Raw genomic sequence first — 21105 nt, 5'->3', positions numbered from 1 at the left:
AGATAGATAGATAGATAGATAGATAGATAGATAGATAGATAGATATAAAGAAAGAAATATAGATCTAAACAGAAACAGAAAAGAGAAAGATAAATACATGTATAAGTAGGACATACCTGTGACGCCATCCAACCATGAGAGCAAAAGGTTTCATAAGTACAATAAATGTGAAATAAAGCAAACGCCAAAAGAACGGGAAGTTATAAAAGAGCGATAAGAAATAGAACATGAACAAGTTTGTCGATCCAAGTAAAGCAAATTAGGCATATTCTCTTGCTACAAACCGAGATATAAAGGAGACAAAGAACTATAATTAAGTACATCTGTACCGTAACATAAAAAACCAAACGGCTTTCTTGGTTGTTTATTGTGCTTCCATGTTTCCAGATATTCTTTGTAGGGAACGTGCCGCTTTATTTTATTCGTTGTCCTTTGCAGGTGGCTACTGACTCAGTACTAATGTTGTTTGATGCTCGGTTGAGCGAGAAATCTCTAAGAGAAACAATCACTTTATAACTTTATAATTAATAGATTAATAGTTCCGCCGCCGAGAGGGCTTTTGCGTCAGCTTAATTCCACTTGTTCATAGACAGGGATTTTTATTTCAACTTTTCTATTTATTTAAGCTTTTCTTGAGCAAAAACATATCAGACGGAAAGGTAAATGACTGCATCACATCCACAACAACATCACGGGAAAAGTGCGAGGGTGCGGTAAAAAGGGAGGGGGAAAACACACACACATTAAACAGAGCAAGAAAAAGATAAGTACCAACGCTTACATAAAAAAAGGAAAAGGAATTTTTTTTTCTTATACCTTAACACATGAACTATATTGTGTTTGGGTTGGGTTTTTTAAAACTGTTGTTCCTTTTTGTTGTTGTTTTCATGCGATTTGTTGGTTTTTGTTGAGGTTTGTTTGTTTGGATTTTTTATTTGTTTTCTTACCTTAGTTTTGGCCTTTAGAAAGGGGAGAGGCGGGTGGGGGCTATGTGTTGGGGAAATGCGAGTAGTGATTTGGAGAAGTACTTGTTGTTTTCTGAGAGTGGAAAGAAGCGAGATGTGGCAAGAATGGGAAAGGGTATGGATGATGAACGAAACAAAAAATATCTTATTTCTTATTTTTTATATTAAATGTATACTTTCACCTTGGCATTTATTGTGTCATGTGAGGTTTACACGACTTACTGGTTAGTCTAGCTTTCTCGATAAAAATCTTACCTGTGTCAACGCATCGATGGGATCTTGAGATTGCCAAACCTTGATTCTCGAATAAAATCACAGTGTCATCCTCAGTGAGAGTCCAGGATAGTTCACCCTCACTTGACGCTCCATCATAGATCTATCTAACGGGAGTTTGGTCCATAAAAACTTGGATGAGAGAAAATCTTCTGGCGCAACAAGTTTCTGTTATCCCCGCAGCCACGGAGACTCGCAGCTAGCGCTCAACTGGGCTGGGGCGGAGCCTTCAGTGCCGGCCGGTGTAGTTTTATGGAAACTTGTTTTGTCTCTGTTTGTGAAATTAATTTCTTATTCATTTTGGGGTTTCTTGGTACGACCGTTGTTTTGGAATTAAATTAGAGGTTGTTTTAACTGGGGTTTACTTTATAGTATAAATTTTGAGAGACAAATTCAGAGACAGTCATTATCCAATCATTGTAAAAAGAAACAAATTAGCCATATTTGACCTTAGCAGTTGCGAGCGCCGTAAAACCTTATACTATACTATACAAATTAGCCCAACATGTCCACGTAGCCTACAGGCCCTATTGTGTTACTTACATTTTAACCATTAATACTTTATATTTCTGAACTAGTGTGCAGCGTTAACAGTTTTCGACTTCGTAAACCACTAGCATACCTCTTTGTAGTAACAACGCAGCGCCGAAACCACCGATTTTACGTCAAAAAGGACATACCCAAGAGGGTGGAGACCATCACATCCACTCAAACAACAGAACTTCGAGAACCCCTTTCAGAGGACTAAAATCAGGTTCGCCCACATCACACTCCAGCATGTCACCTTAACGTAAGCCTTAGGAACTGACGGCACACCTTGTTTTCAACAGCCTTCTCAGAACAGCAAAGGGTAATAATGGTTGTAAAGCGCATAGAGCATGCTCTTGAGCATGGATATGCGCTATATAAATGCAATTATTATTATTATCATTATTATTATTATTATTATTATTATTATTATTATTATTATTATTATTATATAAAACTGGCCTGATTTCCAAGTACCACCCCCCTTCCCCCTTTTCCGATACCGGCACGACATAGGCCAGTGAAAGTAGATCCATTAAAATTCTGTAGACCAATGTCTTCTTTTTTATTTGCATTCACCTGCTAGATCTCATGGGTATTTGACTGCTGTTTCTTCAACCTGCGGTGCCATTATTATTACGTATATATATATGCCAACGTTGTTCCTATTTCGTAGGGACCCTGCTTGCTTTCAGGCAGCTACATATTTAACATAAATATTCTGATTTCGAAGGTACTCGAAGTATATGTTTTTATACTGAATATTTTCAGTTTTGTTAGGAATTAATATTGAATTTTGCCCGGGTGGCGGCCGAAGCCTACTCCTGTACGATTTTACGACCACCAAGGGGTTTCCGAGCGCAACTTACACTCGGAACTTCTAAGATTTTGCGCCGTAATCCGAGAAGGCTAGAAGATGTGCGATCTTACCCACCCTCAGATCCAGGATGTGACTGACAAACAGCTGTTAAAAGGAGCCAGGATGCAAAAGAAAGAGCCAGGCGTAAAGGAGAGAGGAGTCCAGAAGAGGCCATAGGTTGAGGGGGGGTGGGGGTGAAGACAAATGACAGAACATAACTAGAGAAGAAAAAGGAGGTGAAAGAAGAGTAGAAAGTGTTATCATCGCAGTCAGGTTTCGAACCCGAAACCTTTTGAATGAGAAGCGAGCACCAAACGTCTAAACCACGAGAGCCCCTTTTGACCAATGTAAGTTCGAGAATATCCTGCTAGTAAGATACCAACTGAGTGAACTGAGTTATACTATTAAGCAGTTCAATATATATACTGCACCACTGGAAACAAAATAGTATGGCAGCTCTGGGGATCTAAAAAGAAATGCACAATATGTGCACACCACCGAATTGACTGTCTGACTGTAATGGAAAACGAAGAAAAGGGGGAGGAGGAGGAGGAGCAGCAGCAGCAGCAACAACAACAACTTTTATTAGTAAATTGTTGTTGTTGTTGTTGAGAGTTCCAACTTGTTTCGAACTGTACTCTGGCATACGAGTTGGGCAGGACTGTTCTTCTTTGCCCTTCAAAAGTCCTAGTGTTTTTAACATGTGCAATGTATACACAGTACTACTGAGCCTTTCATGCTCTTGCCAGAAGACTTATAACGACCAAAGCCATCTACCCTTGGAACAATGATGAGGGAAAAATGACAATAAAAATCTAAATTACCACACAAGGCCTTAAGCTACTCGTACTTTGAAAAAAGGAAAGCACCTTTCAACTCTGTGACTACTTTTAGGCGTACAAACCCTGTTCTTGTTGAATGCAGTGTAATAGATTGCTCAGATTTAAGAGTGAAAAATACAGAAAAATAGAGCTTTCTGGTAGATAAGTATAAAGCAAATCCAGTGCTACATGCCAAGAAATTCAGTTTTCTGCAAATCTCACACAAACACACGAATATAACATAACACTATTCTCACAGGTAAATGACATTCGATGAGATTTTGTTGTAATATTGAAAGCTCAAATCTGTTTAATAAGATAAGATATAGGCATTGAACGGTTCAACCAACACATTCAATACAATCATATCACTACTGCAAATGCAAGGAGAAAGACATTTCACTTTTTGAACTCAATGGCACATCATAATTGACAACAATATTATTTCAATAATTTCATTGATATAAGGGGAAAAAACATTATATGCCAAAAGCTACTCTATACTTCAAGAGTCCAGCAAAATAAACAAAAATTTTAAAAATCAGCAATGTATAAAGTTTATCTCATCATTCACAACAATCATTATCAAATTTAGCTCTCATTGGAAAAGATTACTAGACTGATCCTGCACAATAATGCTTTCATTTAATAAAGTGTTTCAATAACTAAACCGTAAGTCCAAACACATTAAAATTTATAAATCTGAAAAATGTGGAGAAAGATTAAAAGACAAGAGCACCCAAGAGATAGAAACATCAAATTTTAGTAAGAACGTAAAGAGTAAAAAAAATGAAAAGCACATAAGTACTGCGAATGATCCTCCCTAAATACAAGCTACGGCTAAAATTCAAAAGTAAATAAATAGAGCTTTCCCACAAACACTCAGGAATAAAACATGGGAATCCCTGGTCTAGTAATATAAAGAATTACAGCAACTTGAAACATCAGTAAGCCTGCTAAAAAAAAAACCCAAGCAAAAACAGCATGTTAAACTAATACGCAACTTGACTGTGATAACTAATGGACACTCAGTTATATTCACTGATGAAACAATATCAGTCTGCCATAAAATATTCACTGTCACTGACGAAACAAAACAATCTAAATTATACCACATCAAATTCAAATATGTGAAACTCTAAAAATCAGATTAATTAAAATCTTTATCCCACCTTTTCTCTTTGTTCTTTGTATTTATTTCACTTGCCCGTCAAAATAAATTATGAAGAATGTCAACAAATTTCCTTACTAAAAGGATCTGTTACAAACTGAATATGACACTGGTAATATACGAAAGCTCTTTCATAAACCTCATCCTTCAGTGAAGTCTGCCCAGAAACACAGAAGCAACGCCCCCACTTTGGATACAAGATGAAACAAGCAACCGGTAACAAAGCACTTTTATATTTTTTAACTATCACATTTTAAAACACTCACATTAAACATGAAAAAATGTCTAATACAGTATTGATTTTTGCCCAGCAATCAACATTTGGCATGTATTGATATATAAATATATTTGGAATGTTTGTAAAAGCATTCATCGAAAAATAAAAGATAAAAGTATATTATAAAAAGACCACTTTACTCGTTCAGGACGTATTCATTCTAGACAATTAAAACCATTTGGACGTAAAATCTTTGTAGCCTTATGAATCATTTTGAGGATATAGAAATAAAACAGCTTTCACAGATTGAGCAGAAACATTGTAGTTGTAGTTGCAGTAATACATCATTGGAAAGGTAACTGAATGTTGATGTTCACTGATATTATAAAAACAATAATGAAACAGACTTTGGACCCAGTTCAAAGAGCAGGTATATTGGTGACACATCCAAATGTGTTCCTCGGAAATTTCCCATATATTGGCAATATGACCGAGAAGAGTGCTTGGTGAAATGTCCCATAAGACGCATTTGCTAGAACTGAGATACAAGGCAATGAGTAAGGGTCAAAAATCGTTTTTTACAAAAATGGAAATCCATTAAACATTTATGCTTTAGCCATTGATCTACAGATATTTACAAGGCTTTGTGTTTATTCCATGCTAGAAATGTATTTTTGAAGAATAGATGTTTTTAACATAAGTCATCTTACGTTATAACAGAGATTGCATAAGAACCTTATTAGCTGTCAGAGCTTTTTTGTGGAAGGTTTCTATGACTCATTTATAAAAACAAACCTGATCATTCTGCATACCAAAATTTAGGTCATCTTATTACCTAACTCAATCAAGGAAGCGTGCATAATTGTCACAAAACAGTAAGGGGTGGCAAGTTTTGCGCATTTGTATCCTGTTCCACTTCATGAGCAAAGCAAAGCCACTCTTAAAAAGTTCTAGCATTGTCATTGACAAAGATTTCTACTACTCATTCATAAAAATCAACAACTTAACATCACATACAAAAATTCTGGTCAGTTTTTGTCCTTTTGAGTTGTGTATAGTGTGTAGGAATACACTGACGTAGTAAAGGAAGGGAAGCCAAGCGCATACATGTACCCTCCCACACTTCGTGATCAAATGCAGGTCAATTTTGCTAAATTTCTAGTTTGAATAGGCGAATTGGCAAAATAAAATGTTTTAATAGCACTTTGAAACTGTTATTGTCTTAAACTTCTTTAAAGTTGCACTTTGTATAGTAACTGTGTTATCAAAGGTTTTGGACACAAACAACAGGGCTGGCTGATTGACCAATATTATTAGGAGTAGAACTGGATCCAGATCAAAGAAAAATTTTAAGTTATTTTTCTCAAAATTTTATTACGCCAGCAAACCTGACAACATTAACAAGATCTCATAAAGTACTAAAGATATCTTTAAAATTTTAAAAGCAATTAATTCAGAAATGATTTTTGGACCATAAAATGCAATAATAAAACACAATTCTTCAAAATGCGTCATACAGTCTCTTTCACCAGGCACGTTTGAGTACATCAAAAATCTTGTCATTGCAACATGATATTCACTCTAGTTTAGTATTGTAAAAGTCTATTTTTATGTTTCTAAAAGTAAGTTACTTCAGAACAACAACAGTAACAAATCATTACCTTGACTTCTAGTCTTCGATTGTTTCTGTGGCATGGCAGACTGACATGATAGATGCTATTGACTCAGTGTGCAGGCTGGTCTGTGACGGGACAAAAACAACCATCCATTTTGCCAAACTCGGTTGCTGCTGTTTTTTCACATCATACAAGCTGAACATTTTACATGACATCAACATCATATAATATTCAAAAATTTAAGAGCACTTTTTGCCGGTACGAGTACTCTACCCTCTTTGAAATTAAAAGTCCAAAAAGTCTGTAGAGGTGTAAGTTACTCGAGTCATAAAAAACGGAAGAAAAACCTTCGTGTGAACAAAGCTACTGAATTAACACATTGTACAATATAATGATGATATTCCAACAAGCTTATCAATATTATCAAACAATAAGACTTACCCTTGTATTACAAGCACTTATATTGTATGTAGACTTTAACAGAAACAATTTACCTCATTATAAAAAACAGTGATGTACCAAAAGACTATATTGCCCAGTACCATAGTGTAAAGTTACAAACATCTTACAATTAAAAATGGCTTAAACAAGTTGTGACTTGCAAGATTTGTCTTTAGAAGCTCATCTTTTCTTAAAACTTAAAACAAGTAAAATTAACTAAAAGCAATTGCTACAAATATAAATTCAATGTTCTTGGTACAAAAATTATGGTGATCTCAGAAGGGATCAATTTGGAGTTTTGAATGATTCAACTATCTCCATGTCTTCTTCAACAAAATAGAGAGTGTCAGGTTTCCCAACTACTTTCGAAGTTGAAGAATTATCCACACGAAAGTTGTCAAAGTCAGCATATCCATAGACATCTGTGCCAAGACCAACAAAGCCATTTGCGTTGACATTTGGAACCTGCATACTGAATAGCTGCTGGTTATTGCATGAACCGGTGACAGTTTGGCCCTGGATTAGAAAAAAGACAAGGTATTAGATGTCAGTAACAAGTTTTATTTCTGCCTCTGTAGACCTCATTTCAGTATCAGTTTTGACACTTTAGTATCCCAAATGCAAAAAGAGCTTTGGCATTACATTAGACAGATCCACTGTCTCATAACACATTGAGTGTCTAACTATTAATACAAACCAAGCTTTCTGTTATTTCTGATGGTCTAAAGAGAAACTTGAAGGATAAATGACTGACCCATTTGCAAACCTATATCTTTTTCTATGCAGATTTGTCACTAATGAATATTGTACATCACTTGACAAATTATTTATAAATACAGTTGTAACCTCAGGTGAAAAGGCCCTAGGCGTGTCTTTGGATAATTTGACTACCATACATAAGATCAAGGATCAAGCTTTAATGGGGCACAAGTATTCACATTTTTCCAAGAAAACCTCCTTTCTAAATGGAGCTTCCTGAGTGGGGGACAGGTGTAACATTTCAAAATAACAACCACTTCTGTCCCCAGAACCGTTTGGCATGTAAACTCATACTGTGAAAAATTAGCAAATGAATAAAGAACAAAAGCAATCAGGTCCACTCACTTGAACTGTTAGTGTAAGATGATTCCAGTCTGATACAATGGCCACTTTCTCACGTCCAGAAGTCAACACATTTTTGCCCTCTGAGAGAAAACAAAAAGAACAGTCATTTTTTGTTTGAGTAATGTAGGAGGTTTTTTTTTGCACTCCCCTTGACACAGTTTAGTTCATTTAGGAACGCACTTCTGACCCTGCCTGTCAAGGTCAACTCAGGCTGAGAGGGATACAACATTCATTTGCAGAAAGGCTGAAGATACTCGATAGAAATTCCCTACTCACTTAGGAATTGACCACGGGTTTCCTGCGCTCAGCAGTGAAGCTTCTACCTGCTACACCATAGACGGTAGTGAGAACAGTCAGAAAGTAACATCTGTTTCCTTGAAACAATATTGTGAAGTAAAAACTCAAGAGGTATCCAAAGACCCCAACAAAGTTCTTTCTAACATCACATTTTGTCAGTGAAAGCAATTAAAGTAACATAATTTGAAACCAAAAAAAGTGACATAATTTTGCAGCTACAGGTTAGAGTCCGACACCAATGATATATCAGAAATATCAATTTTCTACTTTCTATACAATATGTATTGTCCGAAATTGGCACTCCACAGCCAAAAGGGAGAAACAAAGTTTTCTCTTGCCATATCTGCCTTGACAACACAGTATTAATAAAACACATTTTGACAACTTTTCATTTGCTTAGAGACTCGAAACCAAGTTATGAATCATACTCATATAAATAATACAGCTTCAACAACAAAGATAGCAAAATGAAATATCCAGTAGTGAGGTTAAAGAATATTTACTTTAGAACAAACATATTATCATCTTGAAGACACAATAGTTGAGGTGAGTTGTAGTTTGTGACACATCAACATAACTCAACTGTTACATGATACCAAGACAGAATTAGTTTATGTAATAGTGAAACAAAAAGCAGAAAGAGCATTCTGAACTAAAGCACAACCTCCCATCCATCTGAAAACAAACATGTGAAAAAAATTCTACTCACGAATGTCACTAGCCAGCAGATAGATGTTGTCATTGGGGAAGATGAAGAAGAAGAGTCCTTTAGCCACGTATGTTTGGCAGCCTCCGTTGTCAATGCGGACTCCAATAAAGACACCATTGGAACCATTTGTTTGACCAACTTTGACATCTACTTGAACCTCCACATCAGTCCTTTAGATTAGAGAAAGAAACAGATTTTAAATGGTCCTAAAAAATTAATATAAATATTACACCATTAACCATCAGGACCATTTTCTTGACTCTGCACAATAACAGTCACCTTTTGCAAGAAACAGAAAAGAAGAAGCTAGCCACATCAGAACATCCACATACAATCAACATCTTGATGAGGACACACTTAACAAATAAAACAACCTTCAAAAGATATTACTGGGTTATTTTGTATCATCCCATTTGACCAACAAACGTCAATTCGTGATGTAACTAAGAGCAGGACGCGTAGTCTAAAAATGAATGTGCAAGCTTTATTTAACTTACAAAGATAATGCCGTTAGACTGCCCCCAAACAATTAAGGAGAGCTGAATTACTCTGCTTCCAGTCTGCACTCAACAAGTTCAGTAAAAAGTGAACTGAATTTCCTTTAAACAGAAAAAAATTGACACAACATTCAATGTTCCACCATGAAATCAACTCCATTTCTTTTCATCTAACATTAGAATGGAAATCAAAACATTGCTTGACCTTAACTGCGTACACCAGCCGCTTAAAAACCGGGCCCTTGAATTCAGTGAAAAGGAAAGCCAGGAAAAAACAGGCAGAACAAACAACAAGAAAAAGTTACATCAATAATTACACATGGCGGATGCAAGAAAAACATCAAATGAAAAAAATTTATAGATAGTCAAATGCTTCCTCATGGACAACAAAAGAACTCACCAGTTAAATCTGCCGAGCAGATTCAAAGAAGAATTAAAGTAGAGTGTCTCTTGACACCAAGCTATTGGAGGCTGGAGCACCATTTGTCTCATGACTTTTCCATATGTCCCTCCCACATTTACTACATCAAAGGAGCCTTGTTGTGGAGCCAGGGAGAACGGTTCCGCTGAGAGAGGATATTCTAGAACAAACAGTAGAAAATTATCACACAAGGGGCAGGTGACCTTATCCTCTCCTTCTTCCATTTTTTTTTCTTCTTGCATTTTCACGCAGTTCATCTTCTTATTCCTATTTTTTTTTCTTCTTCTTCGCTGGGAAAGTTTAGCTTGGGCTTTTAACCTAAAGAGCACAGCTGTTAAAAAACAAAATTCTTTGCCATATCGACAGGCCGAAGGGCTAGAACCCAGATGGCTGCTAGATCGGAAAAGTAAAGAAAGTAAAGGTAAGTAACCTACAGAGCAACAACAATTTTTTGTGTACAATCTTCCAACTAAAGCATATTGCATCATAAGGTTGCCTGATAGCTTATACCGATGCGCCTACAGAGTTCGAACAGGGCCTCTGTCATACTAATGTAACATACACACAAGTCATTCAAGGCCTTTCATCCCTAACACAAGCAGACCAAGCCAACCCCACATTCTTCAAGGCCTAGAGACAAGAAAAACTTGAGTCAAGCCCTATGTCATACACTAATTATGCCTTCATGAACTGGACATCAAGCAAGGTGCTTTTAGAGAGTGAGATGAACACCACATCTCTCTTGATAAAAGAGCCAAAAAGCTTAGCTCAGTTGTACGGAAATTATACTGTGGGATAAAAAGAAATACTCTTTCAAAATTCAACAAAAGAAGGCATTCAGAAATTTGAAAGTCAGACTTGTTTAGTATCTAGAGCTACTTTTTATCTATGTAAATTGCTGCAATGACAGCCAAAAAGAAAGAAAGAATTTTTTTTTGTTTTAACCACAAAAAGGTGCCCAAAAAAAAATTCACAAGTAATCATACTTTCAAAGTCTTCAAAGAAAGGAAGAGGGAAAGCAGCTGGAGGCGGAGGTGCGTCGTATGTTCCATGAGTCCCGGTGGGAACAGTGGTGAGGGTCAACACCTGATCAACCCCTATGGCAACTGTTACTTTCCCATTGATGACCTGAAAATGACAGAAACAAGAGAAAATGTAGTATCCTCATTGTCATGGAAAACAGGTAAAAGCTGTTAACAAATATTTTAATGTGCAGACTTAGTAAACAATACAGATTATAAAACAAAAATTGCTTAAACTCGAAGAACATGGCAGCAAGGTACTGATAAATTCAGACTACTGTAAAAAAAGATGTGAGTATGTATGTGTGTATGTGCGAGTGTGTATGAGTGTGTGAAGAAGGGGGGAGGGGGAGATAAGGTCACAGAGCAAAAAAAATTGCAGAGACAAATTTGTGTAACAAAAACAACCAGTCTACATTGCACGGGTATTTCAGTCTTAAAATCCAATGGAAAAAGCTGGGAGTAAAAGTTCAAATGAATCTTAATCAAAATCTGAATACCTACATTTTAAAAAATTATTCGACCTTTCATTCATCTGTAACTGACTGATCATTAATAGTTCCAATTCAAACTCTTTGTTTCACAAGAAAAGAAAGAAATACTTACACAACATACAAATATACTAAGACATAATATCATCAAGCAAGCAAAAATGCTGATGACTAAAGCTTGTTGCACAAAAGATATTATTTCAGTTCTTATTTTTCTTAAAAACCAACCCAGGATACCACAAAAAGATTATACATCTTCCAGGAAATCCAGCAATATAGAAGATTCAATGTATACTCACTGGCACAGATCCCATGTCTAAGAAGTAGGTGGATGAAGCCCCTGAGTCAAAGCGGAGAACACTTTGCCACACGTACAAAGCAGTCACACCAGCCTGGAGATATATGTTCTTTGTCGTAATGATACTGTATATTGTATATGAATAGCAAGGATGTAAAAGACAAAGGCATAAAAGGGTATTCATTTAATTTTAATCATGTACATGAGGATGAGATCTGGGTAAAACTGTCCTAGTGACTTTGTCCAGTTTGTCAAAATACAATCCATTTCAAGTTAGTACAATGACAGCTTTATAGAAAGCAAATAGACAAGATCAATACAAAGAAAGAAAAAGGAGCATTTTTTTTTGGGGGGGGGGGGGGGTAGTAAGAGTTTTACGGCACTTGCAACACATTAACGTCATATAAGTGCCGAAGATTACAGGTATTACAAGAGAGTAAAAAACACAAAATAGAAAGAGGGGAGATAGAGACGATAGATGGTTAATAGGAAAGGAGCAAACCACACCTGAGCACCCGTCAACCAACCACAAAAAGGAGCAGATCACACTAAAGCATCCACATAAAGAATTTTTGAGCTTTTATACCTCAGAAACAAATTTAAAAAACCAGGAATGTAAACACTACCTCATAGTTTTTCATCTTGTTACCCCTGATCCCTTAAGTTTGCAATAGTAAATGTAGAATGACCTTGGGTACTCTGTACAGAGACCAAAAGCACAAAATAAAAAGCTATAATTTTTTGTGTGTCTTTTACCCCCCCCCCCCCCCCCCCAAAAAAAAAAAAATCCAAAGAAAAAACCAAACAAAATACAAAGCAAAATAACAAATCATAAAGTAACAGAGACCTATAAAGCTGTATCGTTTTCTAGTACACACAAAAATGATGCAACAATCTTACAAAGCTTCCCTCTAACTGGATTGTTGCATTTTCATTAGCCACAGTGTATGGTGGAAGGGCTGGTCGGATACAAGGAGAATGGTCGTGGCTCTGAAATAATTTAGGAAAAAACAAGAATGAAAACATTCACTAAAATTAGTTCAGTCTTATACTCACCCATCTTCCATTCTTCACCCCACCTTCAGCTAAAAAAAACAAAACTTATACAACAAAAGTGAAAAAAAAACCTTTAAAGAAATAATCTTTTTTAACATTTTGAGGGGCCATATGTCACCAGCCCAAGGGCTCAACTACAATCTTAATCCATTGCAAAAAAAAAAGCTTAAACAAATGAAGATTTCATTTCAGCTTGGACAAAAATTCTTTTTAAAAAAATAAATGAACTGTTCCAGAAACTTTTATAATTCCAAGATAAAGTATTTTCAGAGAAAATGAAACCATGGCTAAATTTCGTCACAAAAACTCTATACCAATACTCTGACATTATGAACAAACAAAAGGACTGTCAGAGTGGGAACGAACAGAGCATGTCATAGAAGCAAAAAATTTTAGGAACTACAGGAGCGTACAGGAATGTAGTAACCACATTTAATCAAAATGTTCCCTCTGAGAAAGACAGCAGACAGGATCCTCTGGACTAAATGAAACTCTTGTCTTGTTGATAATTGGGCATAGGTCTTTAAGGAAAAAAAATTATAATACTTTTCCGCCGCAGCAGTATTTTTTTTTTTACCTTGGCATGACCATGGAGAAACTCATGCCTTCAGAATTGTTTTCTCCTAAAAAGAAAAGATCCAGTTAGTTCAGTAAAGTGTCGTGAGTGTCAATCTCTCCCATATGACTTACCATCTTCTCAATAACAATGGTCAAGTCTTTGTGGTCTGGACTTGTGAGGCTCACATAACTGCCACCCTGCTCCAAAGCCCCAACACCAAGACCATGAGGCAAATAGCTCCAACCAATTTCTGTGAACTGGGTGGTATGGGCTGAGGATGGAATAAAGCGCAAAAGTCAGTTAAAACGAGCAAACTTTATGAGTGTTAAAACATTTTTCCACAATCTATTATTAAGGAAAACTTGTAATGCTATCTCATTGACATGCAAATGCAATGAAGTCCAAAGGGGATAGATGGGATTTTTTCCCCTTTGAGATACCTGGCCAGATGTAAACTTTTCAAGCAAATGATCCTATTATATTGCCATACAATATGAGCTCTGACCAGACATCCAGATAGGGCTCTCCACAGAGTAGTAACCACTCCAGGGTTGACGAGCGGTCATCAAGGATGTCCTGTCCCAGGGCAAGCCTTGGTAGAAGCTGTCTATCAAATTCCATGCGATAGTGCTGTCGAAACAATAATTTGATGCATTAAGAAGAATGAAAGAACAAAGAAGTATAACTTAAGTTTTTCATTGCTTGAAAGTTTGATTAGATGAAAAAAGCCCAGAGGACTTGACAATAAAGTCCATTTGCACCCCATCAGCCAGTTAATTTTTTAAAACTTAGAAGTAGGTCAACGATAAATTATCTAATGAACCAACAACTGAAAAAAGATAAAGAGATGTAAACCAGACTACACTTACAATTGCTGTCATCAATATGATTCTTCAATAAACTGCGCCCCCCCCCTTTCAGAAACTGAACAAAGAAAAAATCTGCTTTTAGATAGGCCTACTAAGGAACGCTTAGAGTAATTAAGAACTTTCATATCACTCTATCAGTACTGGAAAGCAGTATACAACTTTTAAGAAGACAAGAGGCATTCTGGCAAGGAAACTACATCCATAAGAATACTTATGTATATCTCAAAAGGACGCTACAAAGTCTTTACATTAGTTTAACTGAATTGTGGGAGACAGGATGACAAGATAATTTTTGTTTCCTCATTCTAAGTACACTTCTAGGTGGAAGTGAAATAAATCAGGATCTTGGTTTTCAAAGACTAAATTAAATAAAGACAGCAGTGTATTCAAATCCCATGTCAAAAAGACGATTTATTAAATATCATTATCACACATGCTTCTGAAAAAAGTTACCTTGTCATTAATCCAGACTCATAATTTTGGTTGAGAATCTGAAAATGAAAAGATTAAAACCACTAAATGAGAAATTCAGAGTTCTGATAATGTTAATGTTACATGTTGTTGCATTATTTTGTATCATTTGTATTACATTAAGTTTATAATAAGATAAAAGTACAAATAATGGTAAGAGCAGCTCTTGCATTTATCGACTGGGAAGTACAGTAATATAATTGTGATTTCATTCTGTTTTCCAGTAGTTCCAGACTGTAACTTCAAGAAGCATTTTCAAAAATTCCAACTTAGCTTACTAAAATGCTGCCTACTCTTTATAAGGAAATAAATTATTGGAAATTACATTTGTTCAATCCAATATGTAAACATTTGCCCATAAATACTGTAATGATATTGTCAACTCGCATTAAAAAAATACCACAGTTCTTATCTAAGTCATTATGACAATGACAATCTTTATTCATCTCACAGGGAGAAATATGTCTTGGTTTGTTAACAATGGCAGTAGATGTTACAAAATTTAGACTTAAGATGCACTCACGCAAACGCACAACAAGACAGGACATTAGGCCAAGTAAATACATGTCTCACGTGCTGGGACAACCCGCTCCGTAAAACATTCTCTCTCTCTCTCTCTTTCTCTCTCTCTCTGTGTGTTTCATTTGTAGCACTGTGTGTTCAGTAACCTCACTGCAGTTGGTACAAATGAATTTCTATATCTCTCTGTTCTTGCTTTTTTGGAAATGTATCGTTTTCTGCGGGTCGATAGTTGAAATTCCGATGTCAGTGGGTGGCTATGGTCACTAAGCATTATTTCCGCCTTTTTTAGAATGTTTGTCTTGTGCAAATATTCAAGTTACTTAGGTCTCTACCAATTGTTCTTGATGCCTTTCTTATCAACTTGTTTATTTTTATAATGTGCTGCCTTCCCAAATCGCTACCATGGCGAGTGATACCAAAATTTATCAAAGTTTCTATTGTGGTGGTGTAGAATATCTGAAGGATGGATGGATTCAGATTGAAAGACCTAAGTTTCCTCAGAAAGTACAGCCTCTGATTTACCTTTTTAACGATATTGTTTACGTGGTTTTGCCATGTACATTTGTTGTCGATTGTAAGACCAAGATATTGGTATGAAACCGTGATTTCAATTGTTTCTTGTTCAATCACGAGTGGTGGGATTGTTGGTATTTCTCTTCTAAAATCAAAAATCATTTTCTTTGTTTTTGAGAGGTTCATTAACATCTTATAGTAAAGCCTTCTATGTAAAAGGAATAAAATGACAAAAATTATTATGTCCAGTATTGAAATATGTGACTAGGTAGTTCCATTGGGATAGACAATAAATCCTCACCTTTCCCTGACATTCAGCATTTCAATCAAACAGACACAGTCATAAGTTTCAATTTCAAATATGCGTAGAGAATTCGGTACTTCCAATAATTCAAATTACATTTATTATGAAAGAAGAAAATGAGTTGACAAAAATTGCACAGCACTGAAATAGTTTGTATATTTTAAATGATTTTTTTTTTTGTAACCATGCAGTAGTGCCAGGAACCGAATCTCTGCAAGCAGCGTTTTAAGAAATTAACACGCATCATCATTTGAATTTTTTTTCGTTGAAGAGGTAAGCAGTCACTGCGAAAGAAATACAACCTGTCAAAGAGCGCTAAACTTCCTCCATGCATCATAGAAAAGAGCAAAGACACCCTAAATCAGTCTCACCCGTGCCCAGCAGCCCCCGCCCACATCATCGTTAAAAGTACTGTAGTCCTCGGAGGACCAGAGTTTCTTTCCCAACTGCTTGACAACCTCTGGTGAAACAACACCTGGGTAGTGGGCACTGAGGACAGAAACACACATTTGCACATGAAAGACATTAGTATGACTGATATATTTATGACAAATAACAAGATCAGTTACTCTGGCCACTTAAAACAGTTTTGGGCAATTACGTATCTAGTGTTGAAATGTAACTGCAGAATAAATTTACAGCACCAGTATCAGGGAAAGTGAGTAGTTTATCATTCCTTCATAGCAACTTGTGGGCCAGTTTTATCATAATAAAAGGGTAAGATATATTGATTATAATTCAAGGCCACTGTACATTTCTAACATAGGCCTACACACTTACTTTTAAAATACCTTCATAAAATAAAAACCAATACATTCATAAAAACTATTTCATTAATGTGATATAAGAAGGTTAATTAAAGGTAACCATGTTTACAGGTATCTCATGACACTTCACACAAAATGTTGGCAACAGAGGGCAGTAAAACTAACAATATCTTCAAAGTGCAACATTAATATCCTGCAATCCTGTCAAGCTATGACAAAACCAGGAGTGACAGACTGCTCTGCTTAGTGGACGTAACTGCTAAACTGGAAAGAGGTGGGGGAGGGACTATTATGTACTAGCAAGCAATTGTGTTTTACAGTTTCTTTTTTTTTTTAATGGCTGGCTGGACTTTGTTTTCAATTTTTTTCTTTTTTAAACCAGGTGGAGGTATCAATTGTGTATCCGCCTGAGTCCAACATAAAAATATTCATTCAATTTTCAAAATCAATCAGTACAGATAGACCTACAATGAGTAATTCATGAGCATACACAAAATCTAAAATTATTAAGAAACAATAAGAAACCAGACCCCTTTGTTATTAAAACCATACAGTTGAAAGAAACAACATTTATATAAACCGTGTAATTCCATACAAAGAACCTGATCATGAATTCCCAATGAATAAACCAAGCTGCATACCGATGAAAATAATTTTTTCAGATACAAAGCCTCCTTCACACTGACAAGTTTCCATAGGCGAAATGAAAACAAGATAAAGAAGCTTTACAAATATCATTATTGCAATTTTTAGGTTTTACGATTAAATTGTACACGCACATTGTATAGGTTTAAAGCTGATTTCAACACTGAAAGGTTATTTTTAAAAGTGCGACCTCTAAATATAACACCTATCTCTGATAGAACTGAGCCAGATGGCTGGATAGCCTTAAAACTTCCCAAAACAATCCATTTGGAACTGCCCTTCAGGGATTCAAACCAGGACCATCCGCACCATAGTCCAGTATGATACCAACAGAACTAATACAGTGCCATGCATTTAAATGCTTTGCCAAGTGCTACAAAAGAAAAAAAGAAACTTTTAACAAAACTTCTTAAACAGTTTTCAAGAACTTCAATAGTGCCACAGAAACAGGGAAAATATGTAGAAAACATATATACCCAGTATGACCATTAGAACATCTTGAGCTGGAAAGTAAAGACACCATAGACATAAAGATTTAAAAGGTGAACAAAAAGCAGAGTATTTGATCAATACTGTATTGGCCTCTCTGCTCTACTGGATAGCTAAGTAACAAATAAATCCAAATACACCCAAAGCTTCAATCATACTGACATCCATCAGTAAGAATTCTGCATCTACCTGTCGTATTGTACAAGTGCCAAAAGTGTATTACTGCCAGTAAGAACACCACTTGGACAAGCAAATACTCTATACATGTGAAATTTTGCCGGGTGCGAACAAATGAATCACACTCTGCATTCTGAATCATTGTTTTCGTATGGAATTTTGTAACAACTGAATAGCCCTACGGGTGTTCAAAGCAACTAGTCAGGACTTCTTTTCACCTACCTTATACTAAAGGATTAAGTCTACTCATCCAGTTATTGATTAACGAACATCTACTGCAGTGTTTTCTTTAAAGAAATAAGAACTTGTGATTTTATGTGAGCTACAACAAATGAAAAAAACTGATTACAAACACATTTTATTATATTCCCGGTATTGTTTCAATCACTTCAACAGCTTATTATTACCAAGATACTTAGCATGTTTGTTATTTATGTCCAATTCTTGTGCTCACTCTTTCTTTCTTTAATTTTCCATTGGAAGTTGTTTTTTTCCCAAAGAAAAATGACACTTTGATGTTGCAATTTTCATTTTCACCTTCAGATTTTCAAAAGTTAATATACAGGTGCATAATTTAGTTGAATAACAATAAAGTACACACAAGTTAAAAAGATACAGTTGAGACAGTACAAGAAGTAAGCTTAATCTGCCCCTTCAGGACAAGCGCAACCAAAGAAAGAAAAAATATAGACATATGTTATAACTGTTTCTAATTATAAAAGCAGATATTATCCTGATTCTAACAGTAAAATGCTTATTTATTTCATAGAAGAAAACATGTGTTGAATCTGTAAACAATCTAATAAACTGATGACAAGAAAGAAAAAGGTATCATCTGACAGTGTTTAATTTTATTGTAATGGTACAAAGAGCAAAGCTTTAACAGTACAATTCTGGAGTTTTATTGTAAAAGACAGTGTATCTTACGAAATTGAGTTATGGATTCCACCTGATAGTTTAAAACACAGCACACATTTCTGCCATAGTCTGGTATCAATACCTTCATAAACAAGGTGATGAAAATGTTTTCAAGATATTTAAAACAACTGGCTGTTGGGAGGCAAAAATGGGGGGGGGGGGGGGGGGGGCTCTCCTGAACATATTACAAAACTGAATATACTGTCATTTATTAAAATAAAACTCCAGAATTCAAAACAAAAAATATGCGAGATTAGAAATAACATTTAGAATTGCCCTAAACTGCTATACGAAAATGAAAAGAATGACTAATCATGAGCTAATTTAATTGTGATTTATCAACAATTTCCAATGTCTTTCTCATTTAGGCATTTTGATACGAGTGCAGTATTCTTTATTTAGTACAAAAAGATATCCACCTCAAGAGAAAAATAAAAGAAAAAAAAAGAAATGTGCTTTGTAAGGGGGAACTCTCAAGGGTTGCAAGCTAGAGAAAGAAAATGTCCAACAAACCCTAGAACGTCAAAAGCTGCAACAACACTTGTGTCTCCTGTTACTTTTGGGTCGAACCAGTTATCTGATGCTACAATACTCGTCTGATAATAGCCCTTTTTATCCAAAGTTTTCCGTAAAATCTGCAATAATGCCAAAAATATTTTACTAAATAACCCAATTAACCAAAAAAAATGTTTGGCTCAACATTTTTTTTTTTTTTAAACATATTTTCAAAAGATCTCATAAATAGGGCATTGATCAACATTTTTCATTTTTAAAAATCCACACAAACTGAAGGAAATAATGAGAAGAAAATATGCTGTAGTCTACTGTTGTCAGCATGCACGTGTGTAGTCATATTAGGTGAATCATGCACTAAACCTTAGTTAAACCATACCTGAATGTCTTTGACTTGACACGGACTAAAGATACAGACAAGGAAACTTAAATACTGAATAAAGTTAAAGATTTAAATTATGAAAATGGTAAGAGGAAATTATCACAACTAAAATCTAAAGACAAGTAGCCAACATAATGCATTATTCTGAAAAATATTTTTTAAAGCTATAACATTCTTTGGATTTTCAAAAGGGCTTTAATTCATTTTGTTGTGATATTTCTAAGGCTACAACTTTAAACCTGTAATAATAATAAGTTTAAAATTTCCTTTCTTTGAGATTCATACTTTCAATCTATTTGTTTGTTTTAGTAGAGGTTTTACGGCGCTCGCAACTGCATAAGGTCGTCATATGAGCACCAGAAGATTAGACGTGTTACAAGAGAGTAACAAACATAAAAAAGAAGGAGGGGAGAAAAGGATGACAGATGTTTGATAAGAAGGATTATGGAGCAAACCACACCAGAGCACCCGCCACAACCCACTTTCAATCTATGCCCAACATATAGTTCTAAGACCCACCATGCAATGGCTGCTATTATCTATTGTTATATGAACAACTAACAGTATGGTTTGAACACCAGATATCTCCATTAGATTGGAAACAAAAAGACATGAAGATTGAGTGTACTTCTCATACCTTCAAGTATTCTGTGTCGCAATATCTTTCATTCCAGATCTGAAACGAGCAAAGAGATGCAAGTGGATGCTCAATGAATACAGAATAGAACATTCGTCTTCCAGTACCAATTTTTGTTGTCCATACCTTTATTGCATTGGTATTATTTAAGCTAGACATCATCTCTCATTCAAATATTAATAAATCAAGCATATTTAAAAAGAGAATAAAACATTTAGATGAAAAAAGAACACACAACATGAATTTGGTCTTTCATTTTACAATTCTGAAAAAATCCTCTCTCAATAAGTTTAAGAATTTAAAATTTGACATAAATGTTGCCTACGATAGCATCAGTGAAATAAGTAACACTTATCAGGCTTGAAATTTGTGCGCTCAGTGAGATATGTACATAATTTGCAATAGGCCTTTTTACAACATTAAATATGAGTGTTTGATTCCATTTAATTTATTAACTGAAAGTAGAGATCTCTGTCAAACATAATCACGGTTATACATATGTGTGTGTGTGTGTGTGTGTGTGTGTGTGTGTGTGTGTGTGTGTGTGTGTGTG

General features: G+C 35.4%; 2 protein-coding genes across 4 annotated transcripts in view; both read right to left on the bottom strand.

The window, feature by feature from the left end:
• Window positions 1–1570, bottom strand: part of LOC118477212 (60S acidic ribosomal protein P0-like) — a 149913-nt gene extending 148343 nt beyond the window's left edge. The window contains exon 1 of the mRNA XM_035968146.1: window positions 1221–1570. The gene's annotated coding sequence lies outside the window, so the exon portion shown is untranslated. The remainder of the gene's footprint in view (window positions 1–1220) is intronic.
• A 2158-nt stretch (window positions 1571–3728) lies between these two features.
• LOC101858606 (galactocerebrosidase) overlaps window positions 3729–21105 on the bottom strand; it is a 24214-nt gene continuing 6837 nt past the window's right edge. For all 3 annotated transcript variants that reach the window (XM_005092133.3, XM_035968138.1, XM_005092134.3), the window contains exons 7-19: window positions 20553–20591; window positions 19534–19655; window positions 16396–16513; window positions 14668–14705; window positions 13851–13975; window positions 13477–13616; window positions 12631–12720; window positions 11732–11824; window positions 10906–11047; window positions 9899–10079; window positions 9002–9171; window positions 7996–8075; window positions 3729–7407 (exon numbers count right to left, since the gene is read on the bottom strand). In XM_005092133.3, the coding sequence (XP_005092190.1) occupies window positions 7177–7407; window positions 7996–8075; window positions 9002–9171; window positions 9899–10079; window positions 10906–11047; window positions 11732–11824; window positions 12631–12720; window positions 13477–13616; window positions 13851–13975; window positions 14668–14705; window positions 16396–16513; window positions 19534–19655; window positions 20553–20591 (1569 nt within the window). In that variant the 3' untranslated portion in view covers window positions 3729–7176. The remainder of the gene's footprint in view (window positions 7408–7995; window positions 8076–9001; window positions 9172–9898; window positions 10080–10905; window positions 11048–11731; window positions 11825–12630; window positions 12721–13476; window positions 13617–13850; window positions 13976–14667; window positions 14706–16395; window positions 16514–19533; window positions 19656–20552; window positions 20592–21105) is intronic.

Source organism: Aplysia californica, unplaced genomic scaffold (assembly GCF_000002075.1).
Source record: "Aplysia californica isolate F4 #8 unplaced genomic scaffold, AplCal3.0 scaffold00041, whole genome shotgun sequence".
Classification (NCBI taxonomy): domain Eukaryota; kingdom Metazoa; phylum Mollusca; class Gastropoda; order Aplysiida; family Aplysiidae; genus Aplysia; species Aplysia californica.
Note: the sequence above shows the minus strand (reverse complement) of the source record. Positions and strands in the feature narration are given on the sequence as shown.